General features: G+C 35.7%; 1 protein-coding gene across 1 annotated transcript; it reads left to right on the forward strand.

The window, feature by feature from the left end:
• Positions 1 to 62: 62 nt before the first annotated feature.
• Positions 63 to 18,065, forward strand: LOC108662667 (uncharacterized). Its single transcript, XM_088808710.1, is given in 6 exon segments — positions 63 to 66; positions 785 to 858; positions 16,571 to 16,692; positions 16,936 to 17,044; positions 17,046 to 17,108; positions 17,722 to 18,065. Coding segments are annotated over 6 exon segments (441 nt in total). The 3' UTR covers positions 17,791 to 18,065.
• The last annotated feature ends 429 nt before the right edge of the window (positions 18,066 to 18,494 follow it).

Below are 18,494 nucleotides of genomic sequence, written 5' to 3' on the forward strand. Positions count from 1 at the left end.
TTTGCATACTAGTAGATGTCATGGACCATGGTATCAATTCCTTGGTACCCAATCAATCTAAGATGGGTAATTAGTGATGTAGGAGCTTTCCAGAACTTATCTAAATTTGTTATTTTGACATGTTCTTTTATTTTTCCTCTTTGACCTTTTGTTTATGGTTAGTAATTATTTTCATTTTATTATGTGTTCATGTGACTAGCATGTGATCTTTTAAAGAGTTTGAATGGCTGGGATTATGTGGGGTTTATGCATATCCAAGGTCTAGGGTTAAAAGCTACTGTAACCCTAGTATAAATAGTCTTTTCGACGCATTGGGCAGCTGTATTCTAGTTGGATATTGTTTGCTAAGAGGTTGTACATTTCTAACGGCTAGCCTTTATGTTCAAACTTCAGTTTACATCAATTTGAGCCTTAGTTATGTTTTTTTTTTTTTTTTTGCTGTTTGAGTTTCCTTTTTATTGTTTCCTTTGGTGTAGCTAGGTGTCCACATATGATGTCTTCATGCAGATATTGTGTGGAACCTCTTGAGATTGATAGTAATTATATCCTTGATTTATTATTATTACTAGCTTTAAATTTACTATTTACTAGTTCACTCTTAGCAAGAGTTAATTAATAACAATTTCTACCATAATTAAACTAATCCATGTATCGTTTTTGTTGTTATATGTTGAATTTATTGCTTTTGCATTTCCTGCATACCCCCTTAAAAAAAAAAGAGAAAATCATTCTTTTATTTTTTTTCCTTCTTTAGATGTGGCTCTAATTTTGCTATAATTTTTAGTAAGGAAGGTCTCTTTGAAGCAGGATATTGTGGATGCTCTAGTTCAAGAAGGGTTTCCTAAGGATGTCGCACAGGTATATTACCACCACCTACCAAGTATGGGGCTCCTTTATAAGTTGTTGGTCTACGGTTTCTATTTTGGTGTCCATTGATGGCCGTCATATGATATTATTGACAAAATAGTACTGCACTTTATTTGCTCGATCATTTATTGAATAAACATGAGTGCTCTATATATATATATGTAGATACTAGATTTTGGTTAATACTGTTACTTTAAAGAATTACGTTACAATATAATGTTGTATAGAAAACAACCAGAACAAGTGAAGTGCTACTTCACGCAGAATAAGTAAAACAAGTAGAACACTACTCCATATGAACAATTAATGCAAGTAGAACAACTACTTCGAATATAATAATCATTTCACTTGGATGACAGTGAAAGCAACTCGGAATAAGTGGTAGGATTCATGGGTTACTTTCATCTTGGGATGTTCTAGAGAGTTTGGCTTGGTGGCTCAGATATGGAGATAGTTAAGAGGTCTTCCTCTTAACCCTTTCCTAAAGTACAAGTGTTTCACCCTCTTACCTTGTTCTCGTATACTTATTCTCGTACAGCTTATTCTCTTGTACCTATTCTTGTACACCTATTTTCTATTACCTTTACTTGAGAACAAGTCTTACTACATCCAATTACAGTAACGGTTACTTACATTCATATTCTTCATAATAATGTCATTCATTAGGCGCATTAAAGTCTATTCTTATGTAACCGTTACTTTTAGCACTATATATAGAGCCTCACAATTCATTTGGGAGGATTCTTCTCTCTCCCTCCAAGCTAACACATTTTTAACTTGAGAGCTTCTCTCTCTAATTATCTTGTACTTTCTAAGTCTTTTTAAAACTCTATTTATTGTCTTCCATCTGTCACAGCACTTAGTACTTCAAGAACTGCTTCAATCTTCCTCTCTGCCGCCTCTGGCACATCATTTTACTTGTTTGCAACGCTTCCTCTCCCTATCACAAGAACCCCCTTTACATTTTGGCGACTCCACTGGGGAATGAGTGATTGCATTAAGTAAGACTTTTACTGCTGAAATTTCTTGTTTTCGAAAAAGATGGAGAGTTCCATTGGCAACCAGGATGCGCCTGTTCCTTCCTACATTCAAGATCTGATGAGAATGATTCAAACTTCCCAAGAGAGGATGCAAATTTTGGAGGACAATAATAAGCGAATGATGGACACTATATCTCAATTTGCATCCTCTACTGTCACCACTTTTCAAGCTCAATCTGTGCATCCTAATGAGAGTGCACCTGCTGGAGTCACTCATCTAGTTACAAACATTGAGGAGAATGGAGGCAATGGAGAAGGTGCAGCTGATGTAGTAGTTGCTGCAAACCCTAACCCTACCAACACCACTATTGCAGTTACTCTAACTACTACTTCTACTGCAGTAATCCCACCTATTCCTACTCAAGGATTTGTGACATTGGAAGAGCTCCAAAAGTTGTTAGATCAGAAGAGCAAGAGTTTGAATTTTTCTGAGTTTGATCTCAAGTTGCCTTACCCGGCTAGTGTAGCTGCAAAACCATATCCTAAAGACTATACTAGCCCTATGTTCAAACAATTTAATGGGAAGACTGGTGATGCACGCGAACATGTCATGAAATTTGTGGAGACTCTTGGAGTAACTGGATTGGATGATGACCTGAAGTTGAAAGAATTCTCCAAGTCTCTCACTGAGAAGGCTTATACATGGTATGTTAACCTTACTCCTGGTTCTGTTCAATCTTGGAATCAGATGTGTAGGATGTTTGGGGAAAAGTTCTTTTCTACTCAAGAGAAAGTTACTCTCGTTGATCTTGGAAGAGAGTTTCAAAAGTCTAGGGAGGATTTAATGGAGTATATCCAACGTTTTAGAGAAAGAGTGCTGGACATACAAGAATCTCATGATGAGAAAGAGTTGGTAAAAGTGTGTATTCAGGGGATGTTTGATGAATACAGGTTACACTTGGAGAATCTACCTCTTCCAACCTTTGCTACACTAGTGGAAGCTGCACGAAGGACCAATAATACAGTTCTTAGACAAAAGGGACTCACTCGCTTTGGTAGAAGGAATAACCCAACGGTGAATGCCATCCAAGGAGGAGGTAGAGAAAGAAGGGGTCCAATTCGAGCAAATTTACGTCCTCGAAGAGATGTCCCTAGGAGAGGGCTAGATGAGGAGAATGACTCTTCTCCACCGTTTTCAGTACCTTTTGATAGAGTGAGAGCTCTTCTCCAAGAATGGGTTAGGGATGGACAAATAAACTTACCTTACACTCCATAACCACCAACAGCGGAGGAAAAGGCTAATCCAAGGTACTGTGATTATCATCGGACAGTCGGTCATCCACTTGCTGAATGCAGAAACCTTCGAAGAATGTTCCACCGACGGGTGCAAGCAGGAGAAGTGTTGATTGGAAATAACAGAGTCCAAAATAACCCTCTTCCCATTCATCCAAATCCTCGCGGACAAGTAAGTGCAATAATTCATGCTCACCATGATGACCCTTCCTCTTCAAACACCCAATTCAATGATGCAAATGAAGCTACTAGGGTTACTTCTTCAATTGCTAATTCACTCATGAAGACACCTAGCTTCCGGCATTTCTTTGACCAACTTGGGTTTTCAGAAGAAGCAAGGAAAGAAGCAGCTATATCCCTAGTTCAGATAGCTGGAGAACAGTATGGAGAATGTAACTTAATAGAACGACCTATGGGGAAGATGGTTGGTGCATATAAGAACGCTATTGTGTTTACAGAGGCAGACATGTGTACACCTCATCCTTATCATAATAAACCCCTTTATGTGGAAAGTACTATCAATGGATATCCTATTAGGAGAACATTCATTGATGATGGTTCTTCTGTGAATCTCATACCTCTATCCACTTTGAAAGCTGTAAACATGGATTTGAAGAGTTTACGTCGTCCTATGGCTATCACTTCTTTTGATAACAAGGAGATTATAACTTTGGGGCAAGTGACAGTGAATTTTAAGATGGGGCCGATTCAAGATCAGACATGTTTCCATGTTATTGATGCAAATGTGGCTTATCATGCTCTAATTGGAAGAAAGTTTTTGCATATGCACAATATCATCCCTTCTTCACGTCATCAATGTATTAAGGGATATTGGAAGGGGAAGGAGGTTTTCATTCTAGCCACTAAAGCTCCGTTTGAACGGCATGAGGTGAGTTATATAGAGGCTTCTTTCTTTGAAGATCTAGCAACAGATGGAGAAACAACTATTGTTAGACCTATCGGTGTTCCATTTCCATGATGGGAGAAGTATGAGAATAAGACAGAGAGTAATGGCAAGAAAAAGGAACGAGGTGGGAAGAGAAGAAGGGAAAACACTTCCACATACAAAGAAGTAAATGAAGAAAAGACGTCTAATGGGGTAACTTCCTATGCACGTGAAGATGGAAAAATTGTGTATTGCTTATGATGGGACGCGGGGTCTGGGGAAACATCTTCTCCTGATCCCAAACTTTGGAAGCCACCGGATACATCACCATCATGTTTTCAAGTAAAAGCAGAAAAGGAAAAAGTACAGGAAGTATTATCCACGAAAGAACAACTTTCAGATCAACCCAAGCCTCAAGGGGATGAGTTGGAAGAAATAAATATGGCAGAAGAAGGAGAGACAAGTAAGCCACTCTTCATAAGCAAGAGTCTTTCTGGTGAACAAAAGGTTGTGCTAATTGAGTTGTTAAGAAAATTCCAAGATGTGTTTGCTTGGACTTATGAGCAGATGCTTGGACTAGATGAGAATCTCATTACTCACGAGTTACACATTTCTCCACAAAGCAAGCCAGTGAAACAACATGCTCGTGTATTTCATCATGAGATAGAGGGCCAGATAAAGGAGGAGATTAATAAGCTTCTCAAGGTTGGATTCATCAAACCCATACATTATCCTACATGGCTAGCAAATGTAGTTCCGGTGAAAAAGAAGAATGGAACAATTCGGGTGTGTGTAGATTTCAGAGATTTGAACAAGGCATGCCCAAAAGATGATTTTCCTCTTCCTAATATTGATACTTTAGTGGATGCTACAGTTGGTCATGAGATGTTTTCCTTCATGGATGGGTTTAGTGGATACAATCAAATAAAGATGGCACGAGAAGATGCAGAGAAAACAGCTTTTAGAACTCCATTTGGAAATTTTTACTACACTGTAATGCCATTTGGATTAAAGAATGCAGGTGCAACTTATCAACGTGCCATGACAGCTATCTTCCATGACATGATGCATGATTTTATGGAAGATTATGTGGATGATATAGTAGTGAAATCCAAGAAGGCTTTTAATCACTTTGAAGATCTGAAAAAAGTATTTGAACGGTGTAGAAAGTATAATCTTCGCATGAATCCTTTAAAGTGTGCATTTGGAGTAACAGCTGGAAGATTTTTGGGTTTTATGGTTCACAGAAAAGGTATAGATGTTGATCCTACAAAAATAAAAGCTATTCAATCCATGCCATCTCCGATGAATCAAAAACAACTCAAAAGCTTGTTGGGAAAAGTCTCTTATATTAGGAGATTCATTCTAGCTTTAGGAGAAATCATTGTGCCTTTTCAAGCCTTGCTTAAGAAAGGTGTTCCATTCATATGGGGTGAATCACAACAACAAGCATTTGAGAAGATTAAAAAGATTCTTACTTCTCCTGCAACGATGATCATGCTTATCAAAGGAAAGCCAATGATGTTGTATTTGACTTCTACTCCATACTCAATTGGTGCTTTACTTGTTCAGGAAATGGATGGAGAAGAAAAACCTGTGTACTACATTAGTAGATGCTTACACAGAAGTGAGTTGAATTATCCACCTATGGAAAAGCACTGTCTTGCTTTAGTCTATACAACTCAAAAGCTTCGGCACTATTTCTTGGCACACAAGCTCATAATCGTGACAAAGTCAGATCCCATCAAGTTTTTACTTTCTAAGCCAGTTCTATCTGGAAGAGTAGCAAAATGGCTTCTTTTATTGGGAGAATTTGATGTATCAGTTGTTCAGCCAAAAGCTATAAAGTCTCAAGCACTTTCAGATTTGTTAGCATATTTTCCATCTCAGTTTGAAGAGATTATTCCTGATGCCATTCCAGCTGAATTTCATGAAGAAGTGTGCGCAGTAAATATTGAAGAAGGGGAGTGGAGTTTATACTTTGATGGTTCTTCAAATAGTTTTGGAGGAGGTGCCGGAATAGTTCTTATTCCTCCGAATAGAGAAGATAACTCTGCAGTACAAAGTTCTGAATTAGTTGTCTCTCATTTGAGTAGAGGTCACATCTCTTTGGAGAGAAAAGGTCTTCGTGTCTTGGAAGCACCAAGTGAAGATGGGAATTTCTTGATTTCATGTTTAGAGTTAAACTCTTTTGGGTCAAGTAGAGAACCTATCTCGTTAGCTTTCAAGCTAGATTTCCCATGCACAAACAATCAAGCTGAGTATGAAGCACTAGTTTTGGGGTTGTATGCGGCAGCAACAATTGGAATAAGCAATCTTTGCATCCATGGGGATTCTAATCTTATTGTAAAGCAGACTAATGGTGAGTTTTCTTTGAAAGAACCAATACTTGCTTCTTACAGGACTCTTGTTCAGTCTTTGTTAGAGAAATTTCAAACGGTGAGATGTGAACATACTCCGAGAACAACGAACCGTTATGCAGATGCTCTTGCTACTTTGGCTTCTAAAGTTTGTATACCGGAGAAAGAACGAAGTATTCCTATAGTTGTACTTAAGAGGACTATCTCATGTCCATCTAGTGAGCTATTACTACCTCCAATTTATGACAAAGAGGATTGGCGAAAATCCATCATAGAAGAGCTGCTTAACCCTAGTTCTACTGCTATTCCACGCTTAAAGCACTACATTTTGATTCATGGTATACTTTACCACAAAGGAAGTAATGGAGTTCTAGCAAGATGCGTTTCTGAGGAAGAGGCAAAAGAAAGATTGAGAATAGCCCACGAACAATGGTGTGGTGAGGAAGGACCACCTTTACATCGCTTAATCCAAAGAGTAGGATATTTTTGGCCATCTACGTCCAAAGATGCTTTACAGCTTCAAAAGGCTTGCATTAGATGTTCTGAACCACCAGATGTACAAGAGTGTAATTTTGTGGGAAGTGCCGGTGATTGGCGTAGGCCTTATATTGATCTTTTCCAAAATGGAATTTTACCAGCTAACTTTCAAGATGCAAGACAACTCAAGAGAAGAGCTCAACGTTTTTTTCTTAAAGGAAATGACTTGTTTAGGCTCTCATTTGCAGGAACATCATTGAAATATGTTTCCCCAGCTGATGTCAATCCATTGTTAGCAGAAGTGCATGCAGGTAGTAGTGGGGAGCATGAAGGTGGAAGAAAACTTTATCAGAAGCTTTTGGATCTTGGGTATTATTGGCCTACTATGGAAGCAGATGCAGTGAATTACGCAAGGAAGTGTTATCCGTGTCAGATTTATGGGAATGCTATACATGCTCCAGCTGTACAACTTCATAGCATCATTACTCCATGGCCATTCCATACTTGGGCGTTTGATTTGATTGGACCTATCAATCCTCCTTCTAAAGGATATACTAGGATATCAGCAGCAACAGAGTGCTTTACTAAATGAGTGGAAGCTATTTCTTTGAAGCATGCGACTGGGGCGGCTGTGGCAAATTTCATCAAGGAAAACATCATTTGCAGGTTCGGCATACCTAGACGTATTCTTTCAGATAATGGTACTCCGTTCATTAATGCCAATGTAAGGGAATTACTTGCTCTTTACGATGTGGATCATGTGAAGTCTACTCCTTACTACCCGAAAAGAAATGGTCAAGCTGAAGCTACTAACAAGACTTTACTTAAAGTGCTTAGTAGAATGGTGCATGAAGAACCAAAGATGTGGTATGATGCACTTCTAGTAGCATTATGGGCATATAGGATTTCCAAGCGTGAACCTACGAAGGCAACTCCTTTTTCACTAGTATATGGAACAGAGGCAATGCTACCTGCTGAAATTCTAGTTCCGTCTGCAAGATTAGCTCTAGACGCTGAACTTGATAATGATAATTTACGGATGTTAGAATTGGAAGCATTGGAAGAAAAAAGAGATAGAGCAAAGAAGAATTTATCAGTCTATCAAAGAAGGTTGAGTAGAGCTTATGACAAGCTAGTGAAGAGGAGGAATTTTGAAGAGGGAGATCTAGTGTTACGCGCAGCTGAGCATATTAGAAGAGGAACACCATCTTCTAAATTTAGCCCAAAATGGGAAGGACCATATATTGTTCATGAGGTGAATGAAAGTGGATATTGCAAATTGATAAATCCGAAGAACAACGCCATCACTGCACCGATCAATTTTCAATATATAAAGAAGTATCATGTATGAGGTTCTAACTCCACTCTTTGTTGTATGCGAAATACATGATTTACTTTTTCGCAATGAAAGGCATTTCAGCCGCAGCTTCACCGCTTTTATATTGGCTGTGTTTTACTATTTATAATTTATCCGCTAGCTTCATTGCTTATATCTTGGCTGTAATAATATTATTGGTCGCAAGCTGTATCGCTCAATATTTGACCATAATTAATCATTAACATTTCAGCCGCTAGCTTTATCGCTCATAATTTGGCTGTAATGATAGTATGTTATTGGCCGCAAGCTTCATCGCTCATCTTTGGCCTTACCTTATTACTCACAAATTGGCCGCAGCTCTTATGCTTGCTTATTTGAAGGGATGAAATAATCTCTTTCACGTCAAGTTAGAGTTAATCTCCTTGATGAAAAGTTGAGAATTATCTTTTGGCCGCATACAATGATACAAAAAGTGAATAAGTACACAACAAGCGAAGCATTATTATTATTGTAAAAAAAAAGAAATGTGATATATCAATAGCAAAGTACTGACTCAAATGAGTTTCAAAAAGAGTCAAAGAAAAGTAAAAGACTAGCCAATTACATATTCCATAGAGAAGAGTTATTATTGGCAAATACATCTAATTGTTCTCGTACTTCAGCTTCACGTTTTTTTAATGAAGTTATCTTCGCTGCAATGTCTTCTAACTCATCTTCCAAGGAAGACTTGTTGAGAAAAATCTTGGCTTTTGATCTACAATCATTGAGGCATTCAAGCTTGAATCCAAAGTTACAAGCATCATCGAAATCTTGTAACATCTGTTGCAATTCCTCTGGTGAAGTACTTATCAATGGAGCATGAGAAATGACTAAAGCTCTACCCAATACGTCCATCATTAAGCAAATGACGTCTACGTTCTTTACAAATGAGGTACTCCAAAACTCTCCCTCTATGTTGAAAACCTGTTCTAAGTATGTCACATATTCCAGTGAAACTTGAAAACCATGGAAGTCAACTTTTTTACTACTTTGTTCAGTATGTGCTATTTGAGTGCCAGAAGCACTACTTGTATCTCTATGTTCTGGCACTGGGGAGGAATAAGCACGAGGAGTCATTTGAATAGCTCTAACATTATCAGTATCAATTCTAACATCTTGAATAACCTCAATATTTGGAGTAACCTCAGGAACAACTTCACCAGCAGGAATAGTCTCAGTGTCAGAAACAACCTCATCTCGAATAGCCTGGGGAGTAAGAACGATCTTAATTTAAAAAAAAAAGGGAGGGGAATGGAACAACATCAATTAGAGTAACATAGTAATATGTTTATACCTGGTTCATGGTAGAACTATGAACATGATTTGGAAATAAAACATCAAAATCAATGAAATCATCAAAAGGGGTTGGCCCACCCTCAATTTCAACTTTATCAACATCAATGGATTCATCATCAGATTCATCACTACGTTCAGAGTCACATGATTCTTCTTCAGTCTCTACTTCAGAAGTTTCTTCCTCTTCAACTGAATTGAGTTCTACTCTTGTAGTTGATTCTCCCTAAAAAAAAAATTGATGAAAATGAGGAAATAAAAAATATATATATATATAGAAAAAAAATAATAAAAAAAATGAACTTACTTTTCGATAGGCATGCTTATCTTTTGTTTGACGAATAGGAGCAGGAACTGCAGTATCTTCTTCTTCAGTCATGCATTTCTTCTTTCTAAGAGGAATCAAGCGCAAGGATACATCATTGTTACTTACATGAGGAGTGTAGAGACGAGCTGTGGGATTAGTTAAGGGCACAGTAAAAGATCTCCATTCTCCAAGACATTCTCCCCAATAAGCAAACCATCCAGAAGTATGGATACCAACTCTATCAAAAGCTGGGATAGTACAACTCTTAAGTTTATCTGAATGAAGTGAAAGTCCTGTCATGAGAAATGAAGAAACGCAAGAAGAAAAGCTGATAGGCGAAGAAGAGTCAGGTGGAGCTGGTTGATCAAATCCAAATTGATGTGCCACTCTATAAGGAGAATACACTTCAACAGAACGAAAGTTTCTATCTCCACCAGAACTAGAACTCTCAATCATAGAAGGCAAATGGGAACTATGAACCCATATACAAAAGTTAATACCTCGTGAGCTCATTCTTCCAGACTGTAGAGGATGAAGGTCATAATAAATTGCAGGATCACCAAATCCATTTATAGGCTGCACATAAGGTCTGGGATTGAATTCTTTTGTAACATCCATCACTTCAAGAACATTACCCCTTTGTAGTCGATCATGCCATGCCCAAGCTCTATAGTTGTTTCTGGATAAAAGGTTATTCACAGAAAAAGATGCAAAAGGATATGCATTAGGCATGGGAGCGCAAGTACCAAACCTTTCCCACAAGCACATCTGAATGAAGGAAACATCCACATAAGTCAAAACCTTGTAACGCCCAGCTGACTCAATAATTTTGAGTTGGTATAAGTCTAATCTCTTATATAGGGATCCTAAATACAGTGGAGCAAGAGGAAAGTGTATTCCCTTAACAATTTTTATTGCTAAAGGAACAACTGCTGAAGAGATACCATCATCTGGACACCATGGGAGTACGTGCCGTGCCAACCAAAAAATTATTAAAGCTACTAACTCATACTTATGGTCTGGGTACTCAAGAGAATCAATCTCAATTCCTTTAGCATTGAACTTTTTATAAAAAACCCCTATCCAATTGGAAAATCGTGCAACCTTCGAAGTTTTACTCAGACTCTTAAGTAGATCAAAGAAAAAGTCTCGAGTACATACCTCTTCTTCAGAAAGCTTAATAAAGTGAAAATCATCATTTCCTATACAAGGAAGTTCTAAGAGAACACATACATCTTCTAGAGTGAAGGTAAATTCCCCCCATGCAGTAATCATAGTATGAGAAAACGTGCTCCACCTCGCAAGAATAGCACGCCACACATCTATCCTTTTTTCTCTACGAATATTGAGCTTAGAAGTGATACGTATAGCATTAAGTATCCCAGCAGAAGAGAGAAGTTTAACATAAGAAGGATTCTTCAATACCTTAGTTACCCATTCATCCCAACCATGAACAAATTGAGAATTGGAGCCTAACTTAGTAGCAGAAAGGGGAAACTCACCGCGTTCAAACCTGAATTTCAGAATAGATGGTCCTGGAATACCACTTCTTCTATGAGGAGGTGCTTCTGAGCATAAACGATTCCAATCATATCCAACAGACTCAGAGGGATGTTCGTCAACCTGTCTAGCATGAACTTCTTCCCAAAAACGATCTTCTCCTCTTTCTCTAATAATTTCATCTTCCCAATTTTCAAGAACAGGAGGAACTTCACCACTCTTTCCTACTCTAATTTTCTTGGGAGCAACTAATTTGGAATCACTATTCTTCCTTTTATGTGCAGTGGTTTTCTTCCTTGTTGCAACTCTTCCAGGCTCACCATAATTGATCTTCGGAGGGACACGCGTCCTAGGCATAGAGGATGATGGAAAAAACTGCCTACAAACATGATCATGAAAAAAGAGATAAGTATACATACGTAATAATTTTTTTATTTTTACTTATTTATTATGCATAAAAAAATCACAACAATAAAGTAAAACAATAAAACTTATCAAAATTATAGATTTTTATATTATTATTATTTTTATATGCAATATAAATAAATATATGTAATAAATAAGTAAAACTTAAAAAAAAAAATTTTACAGCTTTAAATAATAATAATAATAATAATAATAACAAATAAATAAAACTAAATATATATATATACACATAATATTTAAAATATATATAATAATTACAAACTTGAAAGCTCGCGGCACATGCCGCGAGCTCCACTTAAAAAAGCTCGCGGTCTTAAAAGAGCTCGCGACTTGCGCTAGCTCTCAAGTACAAAGGAGCTCTCAAACATTACAAAGCACTAAAATAAAAGACACTACAAAAGTCAAAGTTAAAGTCAAATTATATTAAAAAAAAAAAAACAAGAAAGAGCATGCAGCTTTAAGACAAACTAGCTTTTATGTGCTTATTTATTAGTTGTTTCATTATTCTAGTGTTTTTCTCTATCAAAAGCTGACATGAGGCTTCCTTCACTTTAGCTTGTTCTTGTTTTCTTTATTATAATATTTTTTATTAAACATTATTCATAAAAAATAAAATAATAAATTATACTTAAAAAAATATATTAAATCAAGAAGCTTATGATTAAAAGGTGTACGATCCAAAAACAAACAAAAACATTCAAGATAAAATATAAAAATAATATTAAATAAAAAAAAAAAAACCTCACTTAAAAGAGCTCGCGGTTTATGCCGCGAGCTCTACTTAAAAGAGTTCGCGGCACATACCGCGAGCTCTACTTAAAAAAGCTCGCGGCATGAACCGCAAGCTCCAATTGAAAAAGCTCGCGGCACATACTGCGAGCTACAAAGCAAAAACTTTCTAAAATAAAAAGGTAAAGTGTAGCATGTTTCAAAAACAATATTATAAAAAAAAAAAGGGAGACTGCAGCTTTGCGCCTTTCAATGTTAGAAAAGCCCTTCTTTACATATATATATAAAACCTGCAACTTTCAGCCTTTGGTGCCGATAAATTACTCCAACGTACAAAGCCCTCTTCTCTATATAAAAAAAAAAAAAACTACAACTTGCAGTTTTTTTTTTTTGACAAGTTAATCAATTTTTATTTATTCTTTTAACTTTAGCCTTTATTTACTCTTTTTATTCACTTTTCTAAGGCTGCATATCAAAATAAAATAAAATAAAAATTTCAAAGTTCTCTTTTACATTTTTTCTTGTGCTGTGAGCTACAAATCAAACTTTAATGTAATATATATATATATAAAGAAAAACCGTGGCTTGTGTTATGAGCAATTAAAAAGCTAAAGACAAAATAGTTTTCAAGAAGAATACAAAGATAAAATAAGTTTACAATATCAAAGGCACTAAAGACAAAGTCAAAGAAGAATGAAATTCATGCATTACTCTCCATAGAAAATATATATATATATAATAACTATTATTATTGACATTTTAAAAAAAAATTATTTATGTACTTGAATATATATCTATAATTCTTTCAATAAAAAAAAAAATTTCAGCTCATGCATGAAAAAAATTTCTTGTTTCATATAAAAAAAAAAAATTTTCATGCAGGGGGCAACAAGTAAGAGAAATTGAACTAAAAAAAAATTCAACTGATTGAAAACAAAATTAAAAAAAAAAAATTATTACAAGAAGAAGAAAAATTTACTTACTTGAAAAGATTCGCAAAAGAATCGACTTTACTCTAAAATTTGTTTTGCTTTACTTTGAATATGAATGAAGAAAATTGTTCATAGTAACTTGATATTTATAAGCCATGTAGAATCAAGATTTTTATGGAAAAGATATTAAATATTATTGCATAATCAATAAAATATTACAAATGGAATCAAGGTTTTTTATGAAAAAGATATTAAATATTATTGCATAATCAATAAAATATTACAAAAGATATTGAAATTAAAAAAAAATGCAATCAAATATTACGAAAGACATTAAATATTATTGCATAATCAATCAAATATTACAAAAAGATATTGACATTACAAAAAAAAAAAGTATTACACCTTACATAAGATAGTAACATGTTACTACCTAAAGTATTACTGGCTAAGGTGTTACTGTCTAAAACAGTACTGCTCAAAGCATTACTGCTCAAAATGATACAGTATAATACGTTATAGTACAAAAAAAAAATTTTACTTTAAATTAATACATAAGAATTATTTTTTAACAATAAATTCTTATGCAGGGGGCAAAATGTAGATACTACATTTTGGTTAATACTGTTACTTTAAAGAATTACGTTACAATATAATGTTGTATAGGAAACAACCAGAACAAGTGAAGTGCTACTTCACGCAGAATAAGTAAAACAAGTAGAACACTACTTCATATGAACAATTAATGCAAGTAGAACAACTACTTCGAATAGAATAACCATTTCACTTGGATGACAGTGAAAGCAACTCGGAATAAGTGGCAGGATTCATGGGTTACTTTCATCTTGGGATGTTCTAGAGAGTTTGGCTTGGTGGCTCAGATATGGAGATAGTTAAGAAGTCTTCCTCTTAACCCTTTTCTGAAGTACAAGTGTTTCACCCTCTTACCTTGTTCTCGTATACTTATTCTCGTACAGCTTATTCTCTTGTACCTATTCTTGTACACCTATTTTCTATTACCTTTACTTGAGAACAAGTCTTACTACATCCAATTACAGTAACGGTTACTTACATTCATATTTTTTCATAATAATGTCATTCATTAGGCGCATTAAAGCCTATTCTTATGTAACCGTCACTTTTAGCACTATATATAGAGCCTCACAATTCATTTGGGAGGATTCTTCTCTCTCCCTCCAAGCTAACACATTTTTAACTTGAGAGCTTCTCTCTCTAATTATCTTGTACTTTCTAAGTCTTTTTAAAACTCTACTTATTGTCTTCCACCTGCCACAGCACTTAGTACTTCAGGAACTGCTTCAATCTTCCTCTCTGCCGCCTCTGGCACATCATTTTACTTGTTTGCAACGCTTCCTCTCCCTATCACAAGAACCCCCTTTACAATATATATATATTCTTTCAGATGTGTTATCTTAGTCTTAGCTTAATTTGTGGATAAAAGTTTGGTATATGGTTCCCCAGTTCTCTAGGTTACTGAAAATTGCTTTGTTTTGGGTTTGGTATTTGTGGAGTTTTCTGTAATCAACAAAGTTCAACCTCCATTGGGACTGTCTTAAAGAAGGCAAAATCAATTTGGAAACTATCTGCTTGACCATCATGGGACATGCTCTATGATCTAGTGATCAAGTATATACTTGATTTTCTTGTTCATTTTCATTTGGCTTTTGTAGCGTTGGGATGGAACATTCTGATTCTACTGTTTTAGTCCTTCCAAGACATCCTTTAAAAGAAATTTGAAATTATTCTAGTTTTTGTTTTTGTTTTACAGCTCATTTGCATGAAATATTTAAGCATTTTGTTAAAGAATGAGGGACTTAAGTGTCTTTAAATATTTTTATTTGGGCCTCTTTGGGTTTAATCATGATTTTGGTATTCCATGTCTGACAAGAAATTCTCAATAAAAGAAAAAGGAAAAAACTTTCAGAACCCTGGATTAAATGGTATATATATATTCTTTTCTGACCATCAGAAGATGGCTTATTTTTTTGAGTTTGATCAAATTGGTATGCTTGTAACAGTGCTTTCTCTCTTTCACTGAACTCAACATAGATTCTTATTCTATTTCAGTGTTCTTTCCAGAATTAGGCTAAGCACTACATCAGAAATGAGAAAAGAAAAAGGAGAAAAAGGAAATAAACACAAACCCATATGGCACTGAATTAAAACTTAAAGAAAAAAAAAAACCGGGAAAACAGACACACACATGCGTGTACACAAACACACATATTGAAGAGAAAGCATTTCATGTTCTCTCAACAGATGTTGACACAGCCTGTTACAATACAAGTTGTTTGCAACTGTTATTGGGAACAGTTTGATCTTACTTGTCTAAGGTTAACAATATGGCAATATAGATGGAAATAGGAGTAGCTTTCTGCACCTTTAAACTTTTAAAATATAGATGATGTCATAAAGCCAATATTCCTGGGTGTCAGCCAATATATTTTAATCTATTACCAATAGTTTACTCTTTTCTTGTAGAAATAATACAGTATGTTCATTAAATGTGCAGAATAACGATTGGAGGAACTTTTATGTTTCTTTGCTTTGCTTGTTCTGCATGAGGGCAGGAAAACAAGCATATACTATTGTCCTGTAAGGTCTGTTCAGGATTTGCTTGTTAGTGTGAAGGGGGGTGTGAATTGGTCTATCACGGATGTTGTCTTGATTGAAATCACTCTGGATTAAAATATTGACAAACTGTCTTGTCGGTGCTGCTTCCTTGTGATTGAAGTGTTGGTGTGTCCATCTAGATCCATATTTGAGAGTCAAGGCATCTTGTATCAGATTATTCTTCCCTGTCAGGGGAATTTGCCAGTTTGTCTGCAAAGAAAATGTGTTATCTTCTAGAAATATTTACATCATTCTTACTGTTTGCTGATTCGTCATTGTATCTCCAGCACATTGTTTGGTAATGAAGTTTTTGAGCTGTGACTTTCAATTGGTTATCTGTATAATCTTTGTTTCTCAGTTCTTTTTAGATACTGTTATATTTATTTTGAGATGAGTTCATGACTATAAAAGAAAAATAAAAGAGAAAGGAATAACATTTTCATCTTTGATTTGACATCATTTGTCATGTTTCTCAGATGATGTCATATTTCTGTTGCTCCCAATATTTACCTAGTTTTTACTCATTCAGTGGGTTGTAACTAATCTTCGACCAACTGCTGCTGCTGGTACACCATCATCAAGCTTCTCATGGGTGTTTGACCTTAAAGGGATATCTGAAATGTACCAGTCCTATGAAGAAACAAATTTATGGTAATCTCACCTAGATTCAGCTGTAGGGTGTGGTTTGTTTTTTATTTTACTTGTCTACATTCACCCTCAATGCTGTCTTTTATGTGACTTTTATATTTATATTTCGGAAATGATAAACACAAAAAAAAGAAGTGAAATTTGTTTGCTTCTTTGAAAAAGCATTTATTTAATATATTTGCAACCTTTTGAACTTAAAGCTTGTATATTTTCTTTCATTTTATTCTTTTGGTTGAATAAATGCAGGGAAGTGGTGGAAACTCTACCTCGTGGTGTGCATGTTAATTTTTTGAAAGCAGAAAGGAGTTTGCATCGTTGGGCCCTTGAAGATCTTCAGTGAATCCATCCTGCTGAAAGAGTCTGCTGCTGATGGGGGAGGTGGAGTTGAAATGCATGTCCTCGAAGATGCTGGGCACTGGGTACATCCATTGCACATGCTTTACTTTCTTTATTATTACTTTGCACCAAGCATTTTCCACTTGGAGTTACGCCAAGTATGGTAATATCTCTTTTTAGTGTCTAAACGACACTGGGGTAGATCCTAAGAACTACTACCGAGTTTCATACTCAATAATGTGTTTAGAACCTAAGAAGGATTATAGCTTTCCAAGAAGTTGCTTATGCGATCCTAGTATGATGTCTCCAGACTGACATTGTTCTATAATCACTCTCTTCCAGAGATAAAAGGAACTTTCAGGCTGCTTGAAATTATGCAACCTAAATAGAAAAAGGCTGTGTAACTCGTGAAAATTAAAAAGGAAAAAAATAAAGTGCAGCTTTCCTGATCAGTACCTCCTAGTCTTTTCGCATTCAGAGCATTTGAAAGTAGTCTGGTCTGCTGCATTTTTAACATAGCAACAACATATGGAAAACCTCTGTTCGATATGTGATTCTGTGGGCTGATTTAGTTATTTATTTGCTGAATAGTGCTCTGTAGCTTGCTGAGTTATTTTCCTGAATGTGAAGATTTTTATTAATGTTTGTTTTGCTTTATGTCAAAGAGTGCTCATTTTCAATTTAATCTCTTAATAGGTACATGCTGATAACCCTGATGGACTCTTCAGGATTCTTTCATTTTCTTTCAAGGGAGTTAAAGCCTAAAGGTGCTTTACTGCTTCTATTCAAGATTTGATATAGATGGGTTCTGAGTTGCACAAAAGCAACAGCAATTATTTAGCTTAGCTCAAAATTATCACTTGATTCATATAATGAACATTCTTCTATTTTTTCCCCCTTACCAGTTACCACTGCTGAGTGTTATTCTAGGCTGAATTAATTTGTAGCATAGACACTATTTAGAAAAGAAATTATTGAGTACCGTATGTGATTCCAGAAATCATTCTTGTATCAAAGCACAATTGACAAATCACATTAAAATTTGTTCTACATACTTTTCTCTTCCAATTGCCTTTCTTCAATTCTGATGCTAGTAACATTTTTGCAAGACTGGATTCTTCCCGGCTCTCTGGGCCAAGTATTTGGTATAGTATTTTTTTTCTCTTCTTTGGTTCTACCGTAACGGCTTTGAGCTTAGGTTGTCGCAGGTTGTTATCCTCTTCTCGGAAAGTTAATCTGATAGGATGTGTAGTTCTCACGTTCATAATTATATCAAGATCTTCCTACTTGTCTGATAATGCGATCGAAGGACTTTAGTTTACTTTTTCCGAAGAACTGGGTATGACGCTCCTTCACTCAATCTAGCGACGTCTTCGTCTTCGTTGATCACCTTGCCTGCTTTCCTCTGGAAGTACTTGGCAGAAGTGTTTGGCGTAAGTCGAGTTAAGATTGGGTTTACCAACTTGACA

Source organism: Theobroma cacao, chromosome 7, assembly GCF_053813885.1.
Source record: "Theobroma cacao isolate CCN51 chromosome 7, ASM5381388v1, whole genome shotgun sequence".
Lineage (NCBI taxonomy): Eukaryota > Viridiplantae > Streptophyta > Magnoliopsida > Malvales > Malvaceae > Theobroma > Theobroma cacao.